This window comes from Plecotus auritus (assembly GCF_963455305.1).
Source record: "Plecotus auritus genome assembly, chromosome: 1".
In the NCBI taxonomy this organism is placed as follows: domain Eukaryota; kingdom Metazoa; phylum Chordata; class Mammalia; order Chiroptera; family Vespertilionidae; genus Plecotus; species Plecotus auritus.
The window spans coordinates 217,721,652-217,743,145 of record NC_137770.1 but is presented as its reverse complement, the minus strand read 5'-3'; the positions used below and the strand labels follow the sequence as shown (position 1 = coordinate 217,743,145).

Here is a 21,494-nt window from a genome sequence, read left to right as displayed (position 1 = left end):
ATATAGAGTTCAAAACCATGGTTATAAGGTTTTTCAAGAATTTTCTAGAAAAGGCTTATAAATTTAGCGAGACCCTCGAGGATATGAAAAAGGACCAACTAGAAATTAAGCATACACTCACTGAAATTAAAAATAATATACAGAGATCCAACAGCAAGCTAGAGGATCACAAGAATCAAGTCAAAGATTTTAAATACAAAGAAGCAAAAAACACCCAACCGGAAAAGCAAAAAGAAAAAAGAATCCAAAAATATGAAGATAGGGTAAGGAGCCTCTGGGACAACTTCAAGCGTACCAACATTCGAATTATGGGGGTGCCAGAAGAAGAGAGAGAGCAAGATACTGAAAACCTATTTAAAGAAATAATGACTGAAAACTTCCCCCACCTGGTGAAAGAAATAGACTTACAAGTCCAGGAAGTGCAGAGAACCCCAAACAAAAGGAATCCAAAGAGGACCACACCAAGACACATCATAATTAAAATGCCAAGAGCAAAAGACAAAGAGAGAATATTAAAAGCAGCAAGAGAAAGACAGTTACCTCCAAGGGAGCACCCATATGATTGTCAGCTGATTTCTCAACAGAAACTATGTAGGCCAGATGGGAGTGGCAAAAAATATTCAAAGTGATGAATAGCAAGAACCTACAACCAAGATTACTCTACCCAGCAAAGCTATCATTCAGAATTGAAGGGCAGATAAAGAGCTTCACAGATAAGAAAAAGCTAAAGGAGTTCATCACTGCCAAACCAGTATTATATGAAATGCTGAAGGGTATTCTTTAAGAAGAGGAAGAAGAAGAAAAAGGTAACCATAAAAATTATGAACAACAAATACATATCTATCAACAAGTGAATCTAAAAATCAAGTGAATAATAAAAATCTGATTAACAGAATAAACTGGTGAATATAATAATAGAATCAGGGGCATAGAAAGGGAGTGGACTGAGAATTCTTTGGGGGAATGGGGTGTCGGGGGTGCGGGAAGAGACTTGGAGAAAAATTGTACACTTATGGATGAGGACAGTGGGGGGTGGGGTGGGAACCGGGTGGAGGGGAGCTATGGGGGAAAAAAGATGAACAGTTGTAATAATCTGAACAATAAAGCTTTATTAAAAAAAAGAAAAAAGGAAAATACATACATCTTCCCATCCCAGATGTATAGAAACAATCACTGGAAATGGTGTTTGAGTATCCTTGCCAAGCTTTTTCTAATATATATACTCCTGTATTTCTAGTCTATACACATTGTTCTGTGTGCTGTTGATGATGTTTTCATTTAATGATTCACCTTGGAAGTCTTTCCATATAATAACATTTGTTAACTATTTTCTCTACGCCAAGTATTAAAAGACTAACTCATTTATCGTATTTAATCCTTTCAACAACTTTGTGAAGTTTGCTGTATTATTATTCCCCATTCTGGAGATGGAAAATTTGAGGCACAGAGAGAATAAATAACTTGCCCCAAGGCCACACAGCAAATAAATGGTGGAGCTGATATTTGAATGCCTGAGGTCTGACGTCAGGTTACCACTCCTGACACTTTAAGCACTATGGCCCGCCTTCATTAACAGCACAAGCCATGTTCTTTTTATCACTGCATAGTGTTCCCTTCTAGTATATGGCTGTGCAGTACATTACTTAGCCAATCCGTGACTGATGTACATGTAGGTTGTCTCCAATTTTTGGCTATACTAACAAAAAAGCAGCAGTAAACACCCTTAGCCATTCAACTTTACCTACATGCACTAGTGATTTTAGAATACATTCCTAAAAGTAAAGTTATTGAATCAAAATTTAAATTTTCAATTAACAATATGAATTTTCTCTTCAAAGAGTAATGCTAATTTACATACTCATCAAGAATATGTGTGTCTGTACTTTTTATTTTTACTACATGTATAAAATATAAATTATGCTATTAAAAGGTATCTGGAGCCCTAGCTGGTTTGGTTCAGTGGATAAAGTGTCCGCCTGGGGACTGAAGGATCCCGGGTTCAATTTCAATCAAGGGCACATGCCCCAGTTGCAGACTTAATCCTCAGTAGGGAGTGTGCAGGAGGCAGCCAATCAATGATTCTCTCTCATCATTGATGTTTCTATCCCTCTCTCCCTCTCCCTTCCTCTCTGAAATCAACAAAAAAATATTTTTTGAAAAAGGTATCTGGAATTTAAATGCTGCTCAAATGTTGTCTGGCATTTCATAGTTCATTTGACTTAACATATTTTTTCTATATTAAATCAAGAGACAAATTAAAGAAATCCTGTTGGGTAGAGAGCAAAAAAATATTTTGCCAGTGATTAAGCATAAAAGTCACTGTATCCTTAGAGCAGGGAATGCAATCAGACCCAAGTGCTTCTACAGTCGCTATGAACTCATATACAGAGAAAGAAATTTAAGCTATGATCTAATGTTGAGGGGTGGGGAACATCTGGTGTTCAGGCTGTATAAGGCCCAACAAATCCTTTGGCCTGACCCTGCCAAAGCATTAAGAGCTAATTAATTAAATGTTTGACCAAATATAGCAAGCTAATTTTTAAGTTGATAATTTTGTATGGCCCAGAAACAATGTTATAAAATCCAAATGGCTCCTGGCATCTGGCCCCTGAATTCCTTCATTTGACAGCCTGAGAAAACTGGGACAAACATTGAGACCCATCCCAAACATTTGTGGGCCTAGAGCAAGAGGATAAGTGGAGGCCCACGTACCCATGCCCTCATATTTAGATGTTAGAAGTCAAGTTAACAAGCTATTAAAGAAAATTCTATCTTTTTTCCATCTTGACAATCAGATTTCTTAGGTTTAAATATAGAAGTATTGGACTCTTTGGAACAGTCATTTTCCAACTTTGGCATTTATTCATCAGAATTACCTGGAGAACCTGTTAAAATGGAGATTGTTGCCCCTTCCCCAGATTTCCTGATTCAGCAAGTCTGAGATGGGCCCAAAAGGTTGCCTTTCTAATAGGACTCCAGGTGCTGGTGGTGTTTAGGACCATAATTTGAAAACATTGCTGAACAAGAACCAGGCCTAGATGGGCATAACTCCTTGGCTGACAGATTTCTTGCCCCCTGGGGTAAAGCTTGGCTGGAGGCAGAAAGCCAGAGTGGTCCCTCTAAATTGGGATTTTGTGCCTTTAGCACTGCTGAAATTTTATATCAGACTAGAGGCCCGATACATGAAATTCGTGCAAGGGCCTTGGCCCCGGCCCCCGCCCACTGCAGCTTTGTCCAGAAGGAAGGATGTCCAGAAGGACGTCTGGTCTAATTAGCATATTATGCTTTTATTATTATAGATAATTATTTGCTATGTGGGGCTGTCCTGTGCACTGTAGGATGTTTACCATTATCCCTGGCTTCTGCCCACTAGATGCCAGCAGGACCCCATCACTCCTGGATTGACAATCAAAAATATCTCCAGACTTCTCCAAACATTTTTTTTAGGGCAGGGTCACCCCTGGTTGAGAACCACTGCTCCAAATCATGGGGTCCAGGGAAAGGCCTCTCTGTTCTGGATCTGAAGGTGGTACTGTACAGAGAAGCAAAAACGATTTCACTCAAATTTGCTTCTTGAATTATTTGCTCATAAGACACTTATTAAAAGTGTATAATCCCACGCACGCCCTAAGATGAGAAAATAGAACTTATCCAGAATTCTGAAACATCCTGACACTACAAAAGGAATTATATATTTCGAGGCTTAGGTGATTAGAGTAGATCTGATTCGACCTCTAGACAATTGGCCTATACTTGTTCCACTCCCATCAAGTCACTTTGTATTAGCAACAAGGCATCATATGCTTGTGTCATAATTATGTTGGGAGTGCTCACTTAAAAAAAGAAAGTCAGCACACATCCCCGAAAAACAAGGCTGCTTTACTTTTGACAGCAAGAGAGAAATTACAAACGTGTGAAAAAGTAATTTCTGATACCGAGAAGTGTTTTGAAGGAGACAAAAGAAGCAAACAGAGAGTGACTTGGCTTGGGTGAAAGCTGCTTCAACAAGGTAGTTGACATATGAGCTGAGATAAGAGTGCTTAGAGAGAGGTAATTGTGAAGGTCTAGAGATCAACATTACAAGCAAAAAGAACAGTAAAGGAAAGCCCCTGAGATGGGAAGGAGTTTGCAGTGTTGGAACATCAGTAATGTTAACAAAAAGTTGCTACCACCAAGGCAATCAACCAGAGCCCCCAAGCTGAGGTGCAGTGAAGGAAAAGACTTTATTCAAGTGAATGGGCTCGAGTGAAGACACAAGCAAAGCAGCTGAAGTGTAGCAGCCCAAGCATGACAGCCCCAGTGTTGCAACTCAATTGCTACAGCTCCAGTGAAACAGCTCCATGTCACAGCTCAAGCCAGGTTATATAGAGAGAAGTTCCTGCCCTGGCCCCTGATTGGTCCATTTTCATGCAAATGAGGACTCCGATTAACAATTGGATTGGTCCAAAGTCATTGTCCTGATTGGTTAGAATTGGAGCCATTCTGATTGATCAGTGAAGATGCAAATGAGGGTATAATTGTGCAGCTCCAATTAGACAGGAAGTCTCAATTTTATTGGTCAAAATATGATTCCAGGAACTCCTTTATAAGGGTCCGCTTAGAGGGCAGGAGCACATTGCAGAAAGCTTGGCTGCCCAGTCTGTGCCTTTTGACTGAAATACTGCAAGCATGAGAGGCCACATAAACAATGGCTGCTAGACTCTGATGATAAATTTGGGCCTTATGAACCACAAGGAGTCCTTCTTTAGCAGGTACATTCTTTCTCAGCATCAACAGTAATAAGGTCAATGTGTCATAAAGTTTAGTGGACTAGTGGGAAGTGCTAGGATATTGGGTAAGGGAGAGAGGCCGGGTACAGATTATGCAGTCTTACATGCCAAAGTAAGAAATTGGATTTTGAGTTCAAACTGTATGAATAATAAGGCCAGCAGGCTTGCCATATAGATATCATTGTCGACTATCAGTCCTACCTAGGAGGTAGAAAAAAGCCAAATTGCAGTAGGTTGCAAAGACAACATGAAGAACATAGTAGATCAGAAGTTAAGTTATCACCAGGAGTCTCCTGGTAGAGTTTCAAAATGAAGTCACTACCACATAAGGAATTCTAACAGAAGTCATACAGACCTCTTTGGTCAATTCCTGATGGATCACTCAAGTTATAAATCATGTTCCTATTTCCCAGGACCCATTCATATCTATGTCTAACGACAATGCTATATTCATTATGACTGGGGAATCTGATGCACCCATAGACTTTATGGAGATTAATTCTTCCTATTCTAAAATCTTCTTGCTTACAATTACCCCGATATTTTTGGCTAAAAGCTGGGTTTTGACAGTACCTATTTCTGGAGAACCCATGGAAACCATCTTTAATTTTATAAATCAGGATGTGAATCCATTTTTTAATGATGAACTATTTTTTTTACCACAAAATGAAATGTAAGTTTTTAAAAATCTAATTAATTCAGGACCTCTAATAGTTCCATGTCAGTTAATAATGGTGAATTTGTCTACAGCACTGAGAAGTTTCCATTTAATTTCATAAATTATTCATTAACTCAACTGACAGTTTGAGATTTCGTTTGCTAACAAATATCCAAATTCTTGCCAGAACTTGCTGTTAGTGATCTTATGGAAATGCTCTCAAGACAACTGGTAGATTTACCTTGCTTTGTTTATTAAAACCTCATATCCAGTGGTCTCATGGAAGAACTTTAAAATCATTTTCTCTTTCTTCAGGATGTAACACTTTTTCAAGAAAAGTCTTATTCTTTCTCACCCCAGAATAGCACATTCCAAAGAACACTACACCCACACATTGGACTCTATGATTTTCTTCTCACTCAGGCAGTCATTTAGCCAGCGGCTTCTTGCTAATGGGTAGGAAATGAATACTCTGTGCCAGAGCTACACATCTGCCAGAAAACTACAAAGCTTCTGTGTGAAAAAAAAATAACACTTGGGGAGTTAGCTTTAGCTGAGTTCTACATATGAGATGCCAGGCATCTACTTATTACTCTAAGTGACATTTCAAAAAGTAAAAAACACTTGGATTGTGGTTCTGCAGGATAAATTTCCCCTACCCCCACCTCCCCACTGCTATCCATTTAAAAATCACACAATGGTAAGGTCACAAGACAGTGTGAGGACTTAAACTCCCAATAAAGCAATATTAAAAGGGACTTATGTTTGAACAGCTGGTTGGCCTCATCAATGAAGTATGTTTATTGAATAACTGGGTGCTGTAGAGGACCTATGTTTAGTACCCAAGATGTCCTTTGCCTATGCTCAGATTTATATCCTTGTTCACAGATGGCCATCAACTTGGAAAAGCATCAGAGAGATCTCTGGAATCTTAAGGCACTAATCACATTCAGAAGGCTCCATCCTCTTGACCTTATCACCTTCCAAAGCCCCACATCCAATATCATCCTATTGGGAATTAGAAATCAACATATGAATTATGGGGAGGTGGGACATTTGTACTGTGGTAGGTGGGGTTTATAGGAATTCAGCCATGGAATAGTGAGTGCTTTCATAGAAGTAGGAAATCTTTGATTTCCTACTTCCCCCACCAGCCTCTAACTTTGCTTCCCCTTTGCAGCAAAATCCCTAAAAAATGTTCTATAGTTACTTTTTATTTTTCTCTTCCCATTATCTCTTAGGCTTTAGCCCCCTCACTCCACTGAAACTGTTCATGTCCATGACATACACAGAGCTGAAGCCAGCAGTTGCCTTTCAGTCCTCAGTTTACTTGACTTCTCAGCAGCATTTGATACAACCAACCATTGCCTTCTCCTTGATAGTTTCTCCACTTGGTTCCCAGGATATCCATACTCTAACACCACTGGTTGTTCTTTCTCAACTCCTTTGGCTTGCTGCTTCTCTTCTCTCATCCTCTTAATGTTAGGCCTCAGTCCTACATCAGATTCTCTATTCTATACTCACTCTCTTGGTTATGTCACCCAGCCCCATAAATCTATATATCATCTGTCTTCCAAGGACTCCCAAATATATATCTCCAGCCAAGACCTCTTCAATAAACTCCAGACTTGAGCCTTATAAACACCTCCATTTGAATGTCTACTAGACATCCCAAACTTAGCATGTCCAAAACAGAACTGATCTTTCTCCCCAAACTTGCTCCATCCACAATCTTCCCCATCCAGTTTATTTTTATCCCATCTTTCCAGTTGCTCCAGCCAAAAACCTTGAAGTCATTCTCAACTCTTTTCTTTGTTAACTACTCTCAACCTGCAACCAACATCTATCTGGCAGGAAGTCCTATTGACTCTACTTTTTAAATATATTCAGAATCGAACCATTTATCACCATGTGCTTTGCTAATATACTGATCTGAATCACCAAAATCTCTCGCTTAGATTACTTTAATGGCCTCCTAACTAATCTTCCTGTTCCTTTCCTTGTCCTGCCAGCCTATGCTCAATACAACAACCAGAGTGATCCCTTTTAGTCAGATGCAAAGCTATAGGGAAATTGGAACCCTCATGCATTGTCGGTGGGAGTAGAAAATGGTACATCTCTTTGTAAAACAGTTTGGTAGTTATTTAAAAAAATTAAACATCAACTTACCATTTGACCCAGCAATTCTAGTCCTAAGTATATACCAATGAGAATTGAAAACATAGGTTCACATATAAATAGGCATTTGAATATTCATAGCAGCATTATTGATAAAAGCCAAAAAGTGGAAACAACCCAAATGTTCACCAATTGATGAATGGATAATCAAAATGGGGATATATACAAACAATGGAATGTTATTTAGCCATAAACAGGAATAAAGTACTGACACATGCTACAACATGGATGAACCCTGAAAAACATTATGCTAAGTGAAAGAAGCCAGGCGAGATATGCACATAATGCATGATCCTATTTGTGTGAAGTGTGCAAAAGAGGAAAATTCATAGAGATAGGAAGTAAATTCGTGATTATCAGGGGTTGGGGGAAGGAGAAGCAGGGCATGACTACTGGTGGGCACGGGATTTCTTTTCCAGCTGATGAAAATGTTCTGGAATTAAACAGTGCTGATGATTGCACACATTGTGACTGTACTAAAAACAACTGAATTTTACCCCTTTAAAGAGTGAATTTTATAATATATTAGTTATTTTTCAATTTTTTAAAAGTTGACTACAAAGTTTTAAACTTCTGGCAACCTGGGCTACATTTACTACTACAGAGGATTGAATCTGTCTTTGAGCTTCAAGGAAGTCAATCAATGAGAAAATCATCTTGAATTAGATAGTTCTTACATGACAAATGAAATCTGAAATTAGAAACATCTCCTGAGAGTAGGAAAAAATTAGTGTAAATCTTTACATAAAGGACTATAAGGTTACATAATAGATGCTGTCTTTGGTTTTCCCCAAGACATAGAAATATGTTTTTGAAGCAGGTTTTTTCTGTTGACCAACTCTAAAAGATTAGGGCATAAAATCAGATTGTAACTAATTCCATAAAGGAATTTTGCCAAAATAGTACAGACTGTTTCTGGATGATCTAACTTTATATAAAGATAAAACTTGTGAAGCCGAGAGACACAGAGAGTCATCACTTCCCTTCGACCAACTTCCTCAAATACCAGATGTCTCAACTGAGCATTTGGCAAGTGTTAGAGGACAGTTCAAGGTCTGATTTGTATCGTTGATTAAATAAATGTCCATATGTTTTTGATACTGGACATGTAGGTAGCAAAGTCCATATACTATCATGAGAATTTCAGGACTTGATTTATACCCTTGTCTAATCAAATAACCATCCTACTTCCAAGCTGGGTGAACTCTAGAGATACCTGCAGGTGGGAGTAAAAAGGTTCTCAAATTCAGCAAAGAACTCTGAACCTTCTCATTCAGACAAGCACTTATCGGAGAGCCTAGCATTTGTGCTGTTAGACATGGAAAGTCTGAAAAACTCTAAATGCAGGTGTTTTTAATTAACTGCCTCTATCATGAAAGCATTTCAGTAGTATCGCTGCAAGACATGTAATTTGGTGTAGACATGTAATTTTTTATGAACTAGCTCCAACATGTACCCCTTCAAGTCACTGAATGACTTATTTGAAGTTAGGTTAAATTTGTTTTGTATACTACACTACAATGCTGATTTCTATAAATGTTTACTGAATGAATAAAGGAATAATTTAATAAATGTATACTACAGTATTAAGATAATCTTAGAGCTGAATATTTTCTATAATTTTAATAGAAATGTCATGTGCTGTGCTATCAATGAACCATTCTTAGATGACAAAAAGTCTGAATTTTTTTTCTAACTTTATGTTCTTGGTTGCTTGCTCATATGTCTTCCCCAATACATTGGAAGTTCTTGGATGATGTTATTCACCTTTGCATCCTCTGAAGAAGGCCTACTCTCATACAAGGCCCTAAGCAGAAGTTTTTTATAACTTCAGGTTTCTGGTGCTGAGTATGTTTGAAGGTATAAAGGCAGGCCAGTGCAGTGAACACTTCACTCCAGAAGCTAAAGGAGGCCGCTATGCCTTCTCCCCACTCTGGCAGCTGGAGTGTAGGTCAAACACTAGTCATGGTCAGACAGACCCTCCTATTGAGGACTTTGAATCTGGAGAAAATGACTCAAAGGCACTGGGCTACTTCAAGTTAATTTGAGGCATCAGTAGCAGAACCGTGAAGCAGCTGGTCTCGGGGACAGTGCTAACAGAGCGGCTTCCTAAGCAGCACATCCCTGTGGCAGGAACTGGTCTCATCTTGCTCATTATCTTCATTGCTGCCCCACCCTGGCTGTGCAGGTTTCTGTCAATTCATAAAACACCCAAGTAAACTGAAGAGTTTGAAGGCAATCAGAAAGTATAAAAATACTAAGATTACCTTTCCTACTCATTTCCTTGGAAGACTTATCACTACTTATCCATGAACTCAGCTAAATAATGGCTATGATTTCCCAACTATACTGTTCAGATTTTCCTAGTAGTTTTTTGAAATAAAGTTATCTTTTTAAAAATCTAAATGTCAATTTAGATTCTAAATATCTAAAATACTGAAATGAGACTTTCCCACCATGTTATGAAAATGGAGAAAATGGAGTAAAAATATTTTTTTAATTCAATATGCACACAATATAGGTAAAGGAAGAAACCAGCAAAATGTCCATCAATGGATGAATAGATTTTTTAATATGAGGTATACCTATGTAATGGAATATTATACAACCATAAACAGGAATAAAGTGCCAATATATGGATGCATACTATCATTATGCCAAGTGAACAAAGCCAGGGAATGGTGATGATTGCATAACATCGTAAATTTACTAAATTTAAAATTGTTAAAATGGAGAATTTTGTGTTATGTGCATTTTACCACAATAAAATGCTTAAATCTTAGATGCAAAAAATTAGAAGAAACATAAAGTAGAATATTTAAAACAAGATCCCTTCTACTTGTAGGAGAACAGAGTGGCTTGTCAAAGAAATTTTTCTATTTGTAAAATCTTTGCAGTTCCGACTTTCCCTCAGAACTCTCAATGAAGTTCTCTGTCATCATGTAATCTAGCTTTCATATCCTATCTAATGAAAGAGTAATATGCAAATTGACCATACCTCCACTACACCCACCAGCCATGCCCACCATCCAATCAGGAGTGAGTATGCAAATTAACCCAACCAAGATGGCTGCAGCCACGAAGCTGCAGCAAGCAGGAGGCTTGGGTTTCCTCGGCAATGGAGGAAGCCAAGCTTCCTTGCCACCCTGGCTGGCCCAGGCCTACACTCAAGGCTACAAAGTTTCAATTATAGAAGATAAATAAATCCCAACAAAAATGGCTGCGGCCATGGAGTGAGCAGGAGGCTTGGCTCCGCTCAAGGCTACAAAGTTTCAATTATAGAAGATAAATAAACCCCAGATACCAGGGCCTCCACTTGGGTCACCGGGGGGCGTGGCCGGCCTGCAAACCACCACAGGCCCCTCACCCAGGCTGCCCCATGTCCCAAGGGAACCCCCACCCTGACCAAGGACACCCTTCAGGGCAAACCAGCTGGCCCCCCCCCCCATGCACCAGGCCTCTATCCTATCTAATAAAAGAGTAATATGCAAATTGACCATCACTCCAACACACAAGATGGCTGCCCCCATGTGGATACAAGATGGCCAGCAGGGGAGGGCAGTTGGGAGGGACCAGGCCTGCAAGGGAGGGCAGTTGGGGGTGATCAAGCCTGCAGGGGAGGGCAGTTGGGGGTGACCAGGCTGGCAGAGGAGGGAAGTTGGGGGCGACTGGGCCTGCAAGGGAGGGCAGTTGAGGGGGACCCAGGCCTGCAGGGGAGAGCAGTTGGGGGGTACCAGGTCTTCAGGGGAGGGCAGTTAGGGGTGACCAGGCCTGCAGGGGAGGGCAGGTAGGGGCAATCAGGCTGGCAGGGGAGCAGTTAGGCATCAATCAGGCTGGCAGGGGAGTGGTTAGGGGGTGATCAGGCTGGCAGGCAGAAGCGGTTAGGGGCAATCAGGAAGCAGGCAGGCGAGCAGTTGGGAGCCAGCAGTCCTGGATTGTGAGAGGGATGTCCGACTGCCCGTTTAGGACCGATCCTACCGGGATCTGGCACCGGGCCTCTAGTTAAGAAATAATCTTGTGTCTTGGTGAAGGGAAAATAAAGCACTTTCAAAACGCCTTTCATTTTTCTCTGACCAAATCATATCCCATTTCATTTAGACATAATAAGGAAATTGTGAAAATAAAGTATAATTTAATGGATCTTGGCAAATATAATTTTTCCACTCTGGCAAAGTTTAAAGTTCTTTTATTATTGATTAGCCTCGATTACTCAATTTTCCAAAGATGTGGGTCTTTATGTGGGGAAAAATGAGCTGAAGATTCTGGGATTTAGATAATTTTTCAAAGTGGGATTTTATTTATTTATTTATTTGTATCTTCACCTGAGGATATTTTTCCATTTATTTTTTAGAGAGAGTGGAAGAGAGAGGGAAAAACAGAGAAAAACATCGATGTGAGAAAAACACATCAATTGGTTGCCTCCTGCACACATCTTGACCAGGGCCCAGGCTGGGAAAGAGCCTGCAACCAACGTACGTGCCCTTAATCCCTTGACCAGAATAGAACTGCTCTATCCACTAAGCCAAACCGGCTAGAGCTCTAACTGGGATTTTAAAACAATGCTGCTAGCGATTATTCCCTAACTGAATGGTTCATCATTGTAAAATTGTTTCAAGTTTGCTCAGTGGAATCCTGGGAAATGCCTCTAGTACAATTTTTATTCTAGTATAAGTCCATTTATTTCTGTCATTTCTACCAAATTTTTTTTCCAGAAATCTCACATACATAGTGATATATATATAGACACACACACACACACACACACACACACACACACACACACACACTCAGATATATATTCTAGGACCCTTCAATTATTGCTTTCCATCCCTGACAGAACTGAAAGAAAAAACCCCACATAATAGCAAGTATGCAACTTTCAAAGTATCTCTTTGAGTGTGTTTATATCAAAGGCAGAGTGTCTTCTCATTCTACTAGGAAGCAAAATGTTCCCTGATCTATCTTTCCTGCATTACTTGGGCTAAACTGAAATACCAGCAACTTCAAGTTTATTTCTCAACTTAGGAAACAAACGTGTGCTGCTTAAAAGGGAATGTTCAATACTCTCTTAGGCTGTATCACACGATTTTCCAGCCAGTTCCTCGGAGGAAACCGTCTTAATGCTTTTATAAATAAGGAAAGCATTTCACTTCAGGAGTACTTAAAATACAATTACTTCATTTGCTTTTAAAGCTTCATCAAAGCCGGTTTTCCACCCAGGCTCTTCAGAGCAGGTGCCTGTCATTAAATGCGGTGCTGTCACCTGATTCATTTCCCGTGCCGTGGAGGGCTCTGTTTGAGAGCACTCTGTCACTCTGCATTCATAAGGAAGATATTTACAGCCAAGTTCCGTGAAGCCCTCTGAGAAATTCATCAGTGCTACACACTACTGACCTTACCCTAAACCCATCTGCTTGCAGGCCAGCTGACTCAGGGTCTCCTGCCAGCCATCTGCACACACGTGGTGTTCTGTGGCAGACCTGTGAGCAGTCAGGAATGACGAGGAGTTCTCCTTTTTAGAGAGGGTCACTGAGAACAAAAGAGAAAACCCTAATTAAAAACATTTCCTCTCGTGAATCCAAAGGGTAACTTTACGTGCCTCTCTTCACTTGCATACATTCATTTTTATTCATTTTCGTTAAGAACCTTTTGGTGAATATTTACCCTGTGCAAAGCTCTGCCCTCGGTGTGGTGGAAGATTGAAAAAGTGAATTAGAAATGTTCTCTGCCCTCAAAAAAACTAGGTTCCAGTGAAAGAGACAGATAATTCTTAACTTGTTTTTTTTTTTAGAAGATGGCCAGAGGCAGGGCCCATTCCCATGAGTTTACCAATGATTTGCATGATGATAAGAAGCTAGTTGTACCTTCACTCTTATCATCTCCTTTCAAAAAGCACGTGAGAATGCCAGTGTGTAATGGTGATGTTAATCTGGTATATGCACTAATTCCTATTCTACAAAAGAACATCCTCTGTACTTAACAAACTGCAGATCATTTGTGAGCATGAAATCACAACACACATGATAAGTTGATTTGGCCAGATGATGCCAGATGAAGTGAGAGCTAAAGTGAACAGAAAGAGTGGAGTGTGGGATGATGGAATTAAGCAAATTTAAGATTATAAACTGAAATACTGGAGGTATTGATGGGAGATGCTTTTAGGTTCTTCCACATGGAGAAGTAATAGTTACAAGTCCCATTTGGATGTGGAGCAAGTGTATAGAGAAGATGGAAGGGCCACTTTAAGATCCCATTCCAGGAGGTGTCAGTAACACAAGAATAATAGAGTATCAATCATGGTTGAAGCTGAGTGATGAATTTAGAAATTATAATCTATAACAACTTGAACTCAAGTGCTTTTACACATAATGTACACATTTCAAATAGAGCAGTAACTTGGGGGGACATTTTCTGTGACTTGGAAATAACGGATATGAATCACCACTGTCAGCTTTAACAATAGTAAAGCAAAATAGATGAGCTTGGTTAGTACAATCCGTGAAGTCACTTAGGATTCATTTAGCTGAGTGTACAGCAGATGGCAGAAGCAAGCAGCTCACCACAGTCCCATTCGTCTGAACTGTCCAAGCAGTCAGCTTTACCGTCACACCACCAGTCACGGGACACGCACTCGTGGTTTGCACACTTCAGTTCATCCTCTTGGCAAAATGCTGGCACAGGGAACAAGAAACAAGAAGATGGAAACATTTTAAAGGTAAATGTGATTATCACTAACATGCACGAGCCATTTGCCAGCAGGAACAAGCCAAGAAGATGAGTTTACTGAGGCCTCCAAACAGGTGGCAAACAGACTAAGAGAATCGGTAAAATCTCATTTCCTAGATGGTAATCCATACAAACAGCAAGCATTTACACAGAACTCCTTTCTCCAAGTGACTCAGTGCTCTAACAATAGGACTGAAAAAGTCATACCAAGCAACAGAAATATCAAAAATTAAAGAACAGGATTAAAATCTGCTGTGTCACAAGCAGAGCACAGAGGGTGAATGGACTGAAGTCACCACAGCATGAAAACCAGCTCCATCCACATAAGTGGATACTGTCTATGTTGTCAAAATCCCTACTAGTAAATGCTCTCTGAGAAACATCTGATTGTCTCCTGGGTTTTAAAAAATCACAGTGAATCTCCTCGGTTGCCTACCTAGCATCCAACTCCTTTCTTTCTCTTTTTTTAAGGAATAATGGTTTTGTTCACTGCTCCCCACCTCCCCACGTGACCCCTGTGCCAAGCTCCAGAGGAAGATCCTGATCAGCTTAAGCAGGACCCAGCATTTTTCTGATCACAATTATTTTTTTTAATGTAATTATTCGTCCAAGAGTGAACATGTGATCCAAGATCAGGGCCTTGGCCTATGGTTTTGTGGGTTTGCCAGATCGTTCCTGCCCATTCTCTGCTGGCCAGGCCATGTGCCCTACCCTGGATCAGAGGTGGCCTGGAGGATCCAGCCTCTTTTTCTATTTAATTCTCCCTGGGAAGTTGCATTTCAGCTGTTCAGGTGGGGTCATTGCTGGTCCACACAAAGGCTCCTGACTTAGCAGGACCCTGCTCAAATGTGGCTAATCTGAGCGAATCCCTAATTGATGTTGGAGAGATGAGGGCAGGCTTCTCATTTCTTCCCACTGGATATGATCAAGGAGGCATGGCACCCCAGGTGCTCTGGACCTGGTGGGAGTCAGCCCGAGGTCAAGCCCAACTAAGAGAATCATGGAAGTGCTAAACTCCCACATCTAGCCTCAAGAATCCCTCTTACACTTGACTTTTCCTATGATAATATGTTACATATAATATAGACTATAATACAGATAATAAGTATCTTTATTATTTAATTTGATTTGAGTTGGGCTTTCTGTAACCAGTAGGTAAGACATCTTAAGAAGTCTAAATATTATTCTGATTCTAAAAAAAATGTGGCCATTCATTTGGAAAAGGTAGAAAATACAAAAATTAAAAAAACCCACAAAAACTTAATAATCCCACCACCCAGGGGGTTATAATTGTGAACTTATTACCTTCTGATCTTTTTCTATATATGGATCTATGTACTTTCAAAACTCAGGAAAATAGTACACATAATACTTTATATTTCATTTTATTCGCCTAATGGTACATAATGAACCCAGGAGAAATTAGTCCTATAACTTGGTTTTTAACTTTTGCACATTATTTCATTTTATGTCCCCATATTTTTGGATATTTGTAGTATTTTAATTTTTTATGTGTCATAAATAATCTATATACATAAAAGCCAAGTGACTGGAACAACTGGAACGACCGGTCGGTATAGTGCTCACTGCGGCTGGCCAACTGGCCCTCCTCCGGCTGGCCAACCTCCTGTGGCCCCTCCCCCCGGCCGGCCCCTCCCCCCGGCCAGCCCCCACCTGTGCACGAATTCATGCACCGGGCCTCTAGTGTTAGTATAATATCATTGTGCATAAATTTATACGTGTTTGACTGTCTTCTTGGCATATATTCTTACAAGTGCAGTTTTGGTAAAAAAAAAAAAAAAAAAAAGTCTGAACATACTAAAAGCTTTTGACACATATTTCCAAATTTCTAGCTTCTATTCACAATGAGAGGTAATTTTGTGTGTTGACAAGTTCCTGTAAGACTCACCGCAGTTCATTTCATCCATATTATCGGGGCAGTCTGGGAACCCATCACAGATGACTGTGCTCTTCAGACACTGTTTGTTGGATGGACATTCCCACAAACCTCTCTCTTTACAGCCTGGAGACAGAAGAGAAGGTAATTTGCAATAGATGTGGAGGTGAAAATAAAGATGAATGTGATCAAGCTACGTAGAAAAATTACAACAGAAAGGCCTGATTTCTTTTTTCTTAAAGAGTGTTTACTCCTGTATACCATAAACATGTGATCTTGAAAGTAGAAATACTTGATACTATCCATCCTGCAATATAAGTAGTACAGCTCTGCTAAGAGAAGATCAAATGTGAAGTATAGAGAATTGGGGGGGGGGGATGAAAAAGCAATTATACATTAACGTTCATCTTTAACTGTTCCTTTTGCTTTCTTAGTCAACTTGCCAACACATAAGACTCATCTATAAAATGGCGAGTTATGCTTTTAAGCAAAGATGCCAAAACCTAGTAATCTACATGCATATTATCTAAAAATGTAATTTCAGTCCACAAATGTACAGGCCATCTGTGTGTGTAGCGAAAGAGGCCCCTCCTATGCCAAACAGCTACAAAACAAGTTTCAGAGCCAGTATGAAAGCCATCACTTACTTTAGTAATGTAGCCAGAGATCTAAGGTTACAAACTTTATCAGTTAGAATGGAAATGAGCACATTTGCACCAGATTGAGACTATAAACTTGAATTGTAATTTGCCTCTGAAACAGAAGCACTTGCGATGAACTGAATGATGTTTGAATCAAGCACAGTGTGTGTCCTATATCTGCTAAAACATGCCAAGAGTCTAATGTGTTCTTTTTTAAAATATATATTTTTTCATTGATTTCAGAGAGGAAAGGAGAGGGAGAGAGAGAGATAGAAACACCAATGATGGGAGAGAAACATTGATCAGCTGCCTCCTGCATTCCCCCCACTGGGGCTGGAGCCAGCAACCCAGGCATGTGTCCTGACCTGGAATTGAACCTCAACCTCCCAGTTCACAGGTCGATGCTCAACCACTGAGCCATGTGGCCTGGGCTCTAATGTGTTCCTGTCACTCCAATTAGACCCCTAGCCCTCCTTAGGCTAGAAGGTGCATGAAGGGAGAGGCCACAGAGCATTCATGTTTGGGTACCTTTCACCCCTTCTTACAACAGTAGCTATAGCCCTTGGCAGGCCCTCAACATATGTGTATTTTATTTTATTTTAAAATGTATCTTTATCATTGAAAGTATTACAGATGTCCTCTTTTCCCTCTGTCATTGACCCCCTCCATCTCGCACCTGCCATCCGCCCCTCAGGCCTTCATTGCACTATCGTCTGTGTCCATGGGTTATGCATATTCTTATAATAAAGAGCTAATATGCTAATAGATCAAACAGCAGAATGACCATCCGGACGAAGCCGGGGCTGTGAGGGCCGAGGCAGCCAGGGCTGCAAGGGCCGAGGCAGCTGGGTCTGCGAGGACAGAGCCCCTTGCATGAATTTCATGCATCGGGCCTCTAGTCTATGTATATAAAAGCCTAAGCGACCATCATGACTGAATGAGTGGGGACGACCAGAATGACCACTCGCTATGACACGCACTGACCACCAGGGGGCAGATGCTCAATGCAGGAGCTGCCCACTGCTGGTCAGTGTATTCCCACAGCCAACCTCCCATGGCCAGCCAACCTCCCCTAGTCTCTCCCCTCGGCCAGCAGGCCCCAGCTGGCAGGACTCACAGGCCCGGCCAGCGGCCAGCAGGCACCCCCCGGCCAGTCCAGCCACAATCAGGACTGGGTGAGTCGGGCCCAATAGGCCCTGATTGCCGGCCAGTCCTAGGGACCCCACCCATGCACAAATTTTGTGCACTGGGCCTCCCATATACATATAAGTCCTTTGGTTAAGCTCTTTCCTCCCCACACCCTTTCCCTCTGAAATACATCAGTCTGTTCCATGCTCCAATGTCTCTGGGTCTATTTTGTTCATCAATTTATTTTGTTCATTAGATTTCACATATGAGTGAGATCTCTTACATGTGTATTTTAGATGGAACTTCATCTAAAATGGAACAAAAAGTCTCTCTCGTTGCCAGGAAATACTATTTAATTTAAGGTGAGTGAGATGAAAAGTACTGATAAAATGAGGTCTTTTAAAAAAAAGTGCTATTTCTCATCTGACTTAGCACAAATAATTCGGAGAAATTTCATACATGATTGACTCACGATTCTTGAAATCCATTATAAGAAAAAAAATAAGCTTTTCAAAATTCTTATCAAGAAAAGTTACCAAAAGAGGAATTTTTACTGTGAGCTAAAATTAGATTTAAAGTGTTTCAGCCTTCAAAAATTCAGGAAATCAATAATGAGAGGAGAGTCTTTTACCAGATGCACATTAGGCATGGTCTTAGGGCTGGGAACATCTGCTTTGGGAACTCACAGGAACATTATTTGGATTTTCAGCTAGCAGAGGATACAGGCATCATCTGGGATGCTCTGACAATGGCAGCTCCTGGGGTCCCAGGAGATCTGCGAAAGAGCCGGAAGTCTGCCCTCATGGCCCAGCCCCTGCCCAATGGCACAGTGTGCAGCTTCCACCACAGAGCGAGGGACATCAAGACAGAGGTGCCAGCATCCCACAGTGCCGCCTGCTCTAAGGGCTGCTTCTCTCATCACAGCCCGACTGTGCGCCAGTGGAGAAAGGGAGAAAAAGCAGGAGCCTTTCTGACTATTCACAAGGTCCCCTCCTTCGAGTAGGAAGAAGAACGTGGACTTTTGAAAGACCACAAAAGTGGATCTTCTGAGACATAAGGCCTGCATCTCACAAAAAGTAATGACAATAAGAGACATTTATTTTCCACTATAAATTCTACATCTGACCACCACAACGTCAGTATTACAATCACCACTTTACAAGTGAAATTTAGAGAAAATAAATAAATCTCTCCAAATCCAGCTTCATCAAGAAAGATCCAGGTACAAATCTTTAGTTGTGTTCTTCCCTAAAAGGAGTGAGGGAAGCACAGCTTCAGAGTTGGGCCACTGGGTCTGAACCCTAGCCCCAATCTCACTAGCTGTGTGATCTTGGATGAGTTACTTAACTTCTCTGAACCTCAGTTTCATATCTTTAACATAGTAATAATAGTGCCTGACACAAAAGATTAAAAGTGTACTTGATAAGCATTAATTTCCTTTTCTGTATCTTCTGTTTTGTAATAAAAGTTTGTGTAGCCTCACGCCTCCTTTGTGGAGTTATAGTAAAGCATATATGAGGTAGAATAAAAAAGTCAGGACATTCGTCACATGGAAGACCATATTGCTATTATTGAAGAAACCACCCTCTCTTTAAAGTGACATTTTTGGTACAATTATATTTTAAATGTATAATTTAAAAGGAAAAGATCATGACTCCATTAAAAATTAAAAACAGGCCCTGCCGGTTCAGTGGTTGAGCGTCGACCTGTGAACCAGGAGGTCACGGTTCTATTCCCAGTCAGAGCACATGCCCAGGTTGCGGGCTCGATCTCCAGTAGGGGGCGTGCAGGAGGCAGCTGATCCATGATTCTCTCTCATCATTGATGTTTCTATCTCTCTCTCCCTCTCCCTTCCTCTCTGAAATCAATAAAAATATATTAAAAATAAATAAAAACAGGTATCATGGGATGGAGTGTTTAACGCAGCCATAGGTTATGAAACCAAATAATCATTGGTGTCAAAATAACAACCTCCTGGCACAGAGATAATGACAACTCTCACTCTTCAAAGCTACAGTGTGATGCTAAGGTGACCAACTGGATAGAAGAGTCGTTTGGAAAGCTCTTAAAATCAAACAGCAAACCCCACAAATCTGCGTCAAAGGCTTTTTAAACACAGACTAAGGAGGTTTTGACTTCAAGAAAATATTCAGGTTATATTCATAGATTTTATTTGAGCCCAAGAGGAGACCAAAGATAGTTAATGGAATGATTTTCAAGTTATTTGAAGAGAAACAGAAAGGCACATTACCACACTCAGGCATTTGTATTGCTGTCAATCTTTCTCCTTGTGGTATATACACTTTTATATGGAATGGTGATCAGTTAGGAATTGTGGTACTGTGTTCATGTAATAAAGGGTTTTATTTCTACAGTAGAAATAAAGGAACTATTTTAGCTCTATTCCCATGACCGCTCTATTGAGAAGCCTTGCTGCTCACATCACAGCCCAGGTACCACCTTGCTCCTGCTTGTAGCTCACCTAAATTATAGGCACAGGTTTAGCAAAAGCTGACCTCAGTCTCACAAACTCAAATCTATAACATGAAGGCAAAACTCAGAAATATAATTCCATTGTTATTTTTCTTAGCTCTCCTTTCTTTTATGTGATTCTTATTCATTTCTTTGCCCATATCTTTGCCTTTTCCTCCATTGCTTAGGTATTAATTCTTGGAAAATATTAGATTGGAAATCAGCTTGTTTCATGAAGTTGCTAGTTTCACAGGCAGCTCCATGTACATATATTTCAATTAATGACAAACTGTCAACCTTTAAGACAAAGAAGTCTTTTGTACCAATAGTGCTGATTTAACAATCACTCCTATTTTTTAGGCTCCACCCCATAAAGCAATTCTGGAACGATGTGTTCAAATTTGCAAAATTCTTCCATACACTTGGTGAAAATATTCCTAATACTGACAGATTTTCAAATATTGTTTACATTAGTGATTGCGTACACAGTGAAAATGACTTCAACAACAAAAATTTACCACGTGAGCAGGAAACTTCAGAACATTGTTCATTGCTAAATTCTAATGCATATTTAAAGTGTACTTATTAATGGTATGCTCTGCCCACCGTATTTCCCTGCTGATGTGCCAAAATGACTCAAAATAGATTCCCAAAACGTCTATTATGTTATAATTAAATTAGGTAAGTCTTGTTTTGAGGGGAACCCCAATAATATTGTAGGAACTCCTGGGGGAACTGCAGATGTGGGAGAGTGAATAGTTAATTGTCACATTAGTCAGTGAAGTCCAAGAATTAAGGTGCCTACAACTTCACAATGGACAGAATAAACAGAAAGACCTGAAGCTTTGGGTGAAACCAGCTTTGCCAGAGCTGGCGGCTGCATTGCCAGGTGGTATGCCCGTGCAGGCCAAGGACACAGAGAGACAAACTGAGCTAGTAGACAAAGTGGGAACTGGGTGCGGTTTCCTTATTTGATTTTGAGTGTCCTGTCCTCCCAGAGCATCAGACATGCCCATTCCAACGTG

The 21,494-nt window shown here is 40.4% G+C and overlaps 1 protein-coding gene across 7 annotated transcripts in view; it reads right to left on the bottom strand.

Annotated features, from left to right (window-relative positions):
- The window catches only part of CORIN (corin, serine peptidase), a 204,558-nt gene that overhangs the window by 22,887 nt on the left and 160,177 nt on the right, over positions 1 to 21,494 (bottom strand). For all 7 annotated transcript variants that reach the window (XM_080647714.1, XM_080647715.1, XM_080647716.1 and 4 more), the window contains 3 exons: positions 16,241 to 16,354; positions 14,166 to 14,276; positions 13,005 to 13,134 (listed from right to left, as the gene is read on the bottom strand). In XM_080647714.1, the coding sequence (XP_080503840.1) occupies positions 13,005 to 13,134; positions 14,166 to 14,276; positions 16,241 to 16,354 (355 nt within the window). The remainder of the gene's footprint in view (positions 1 to 13,004; positions 13,135 to 14,165; positions 14,277 to 16,240; positions 16,355 to 21,494) is intronic.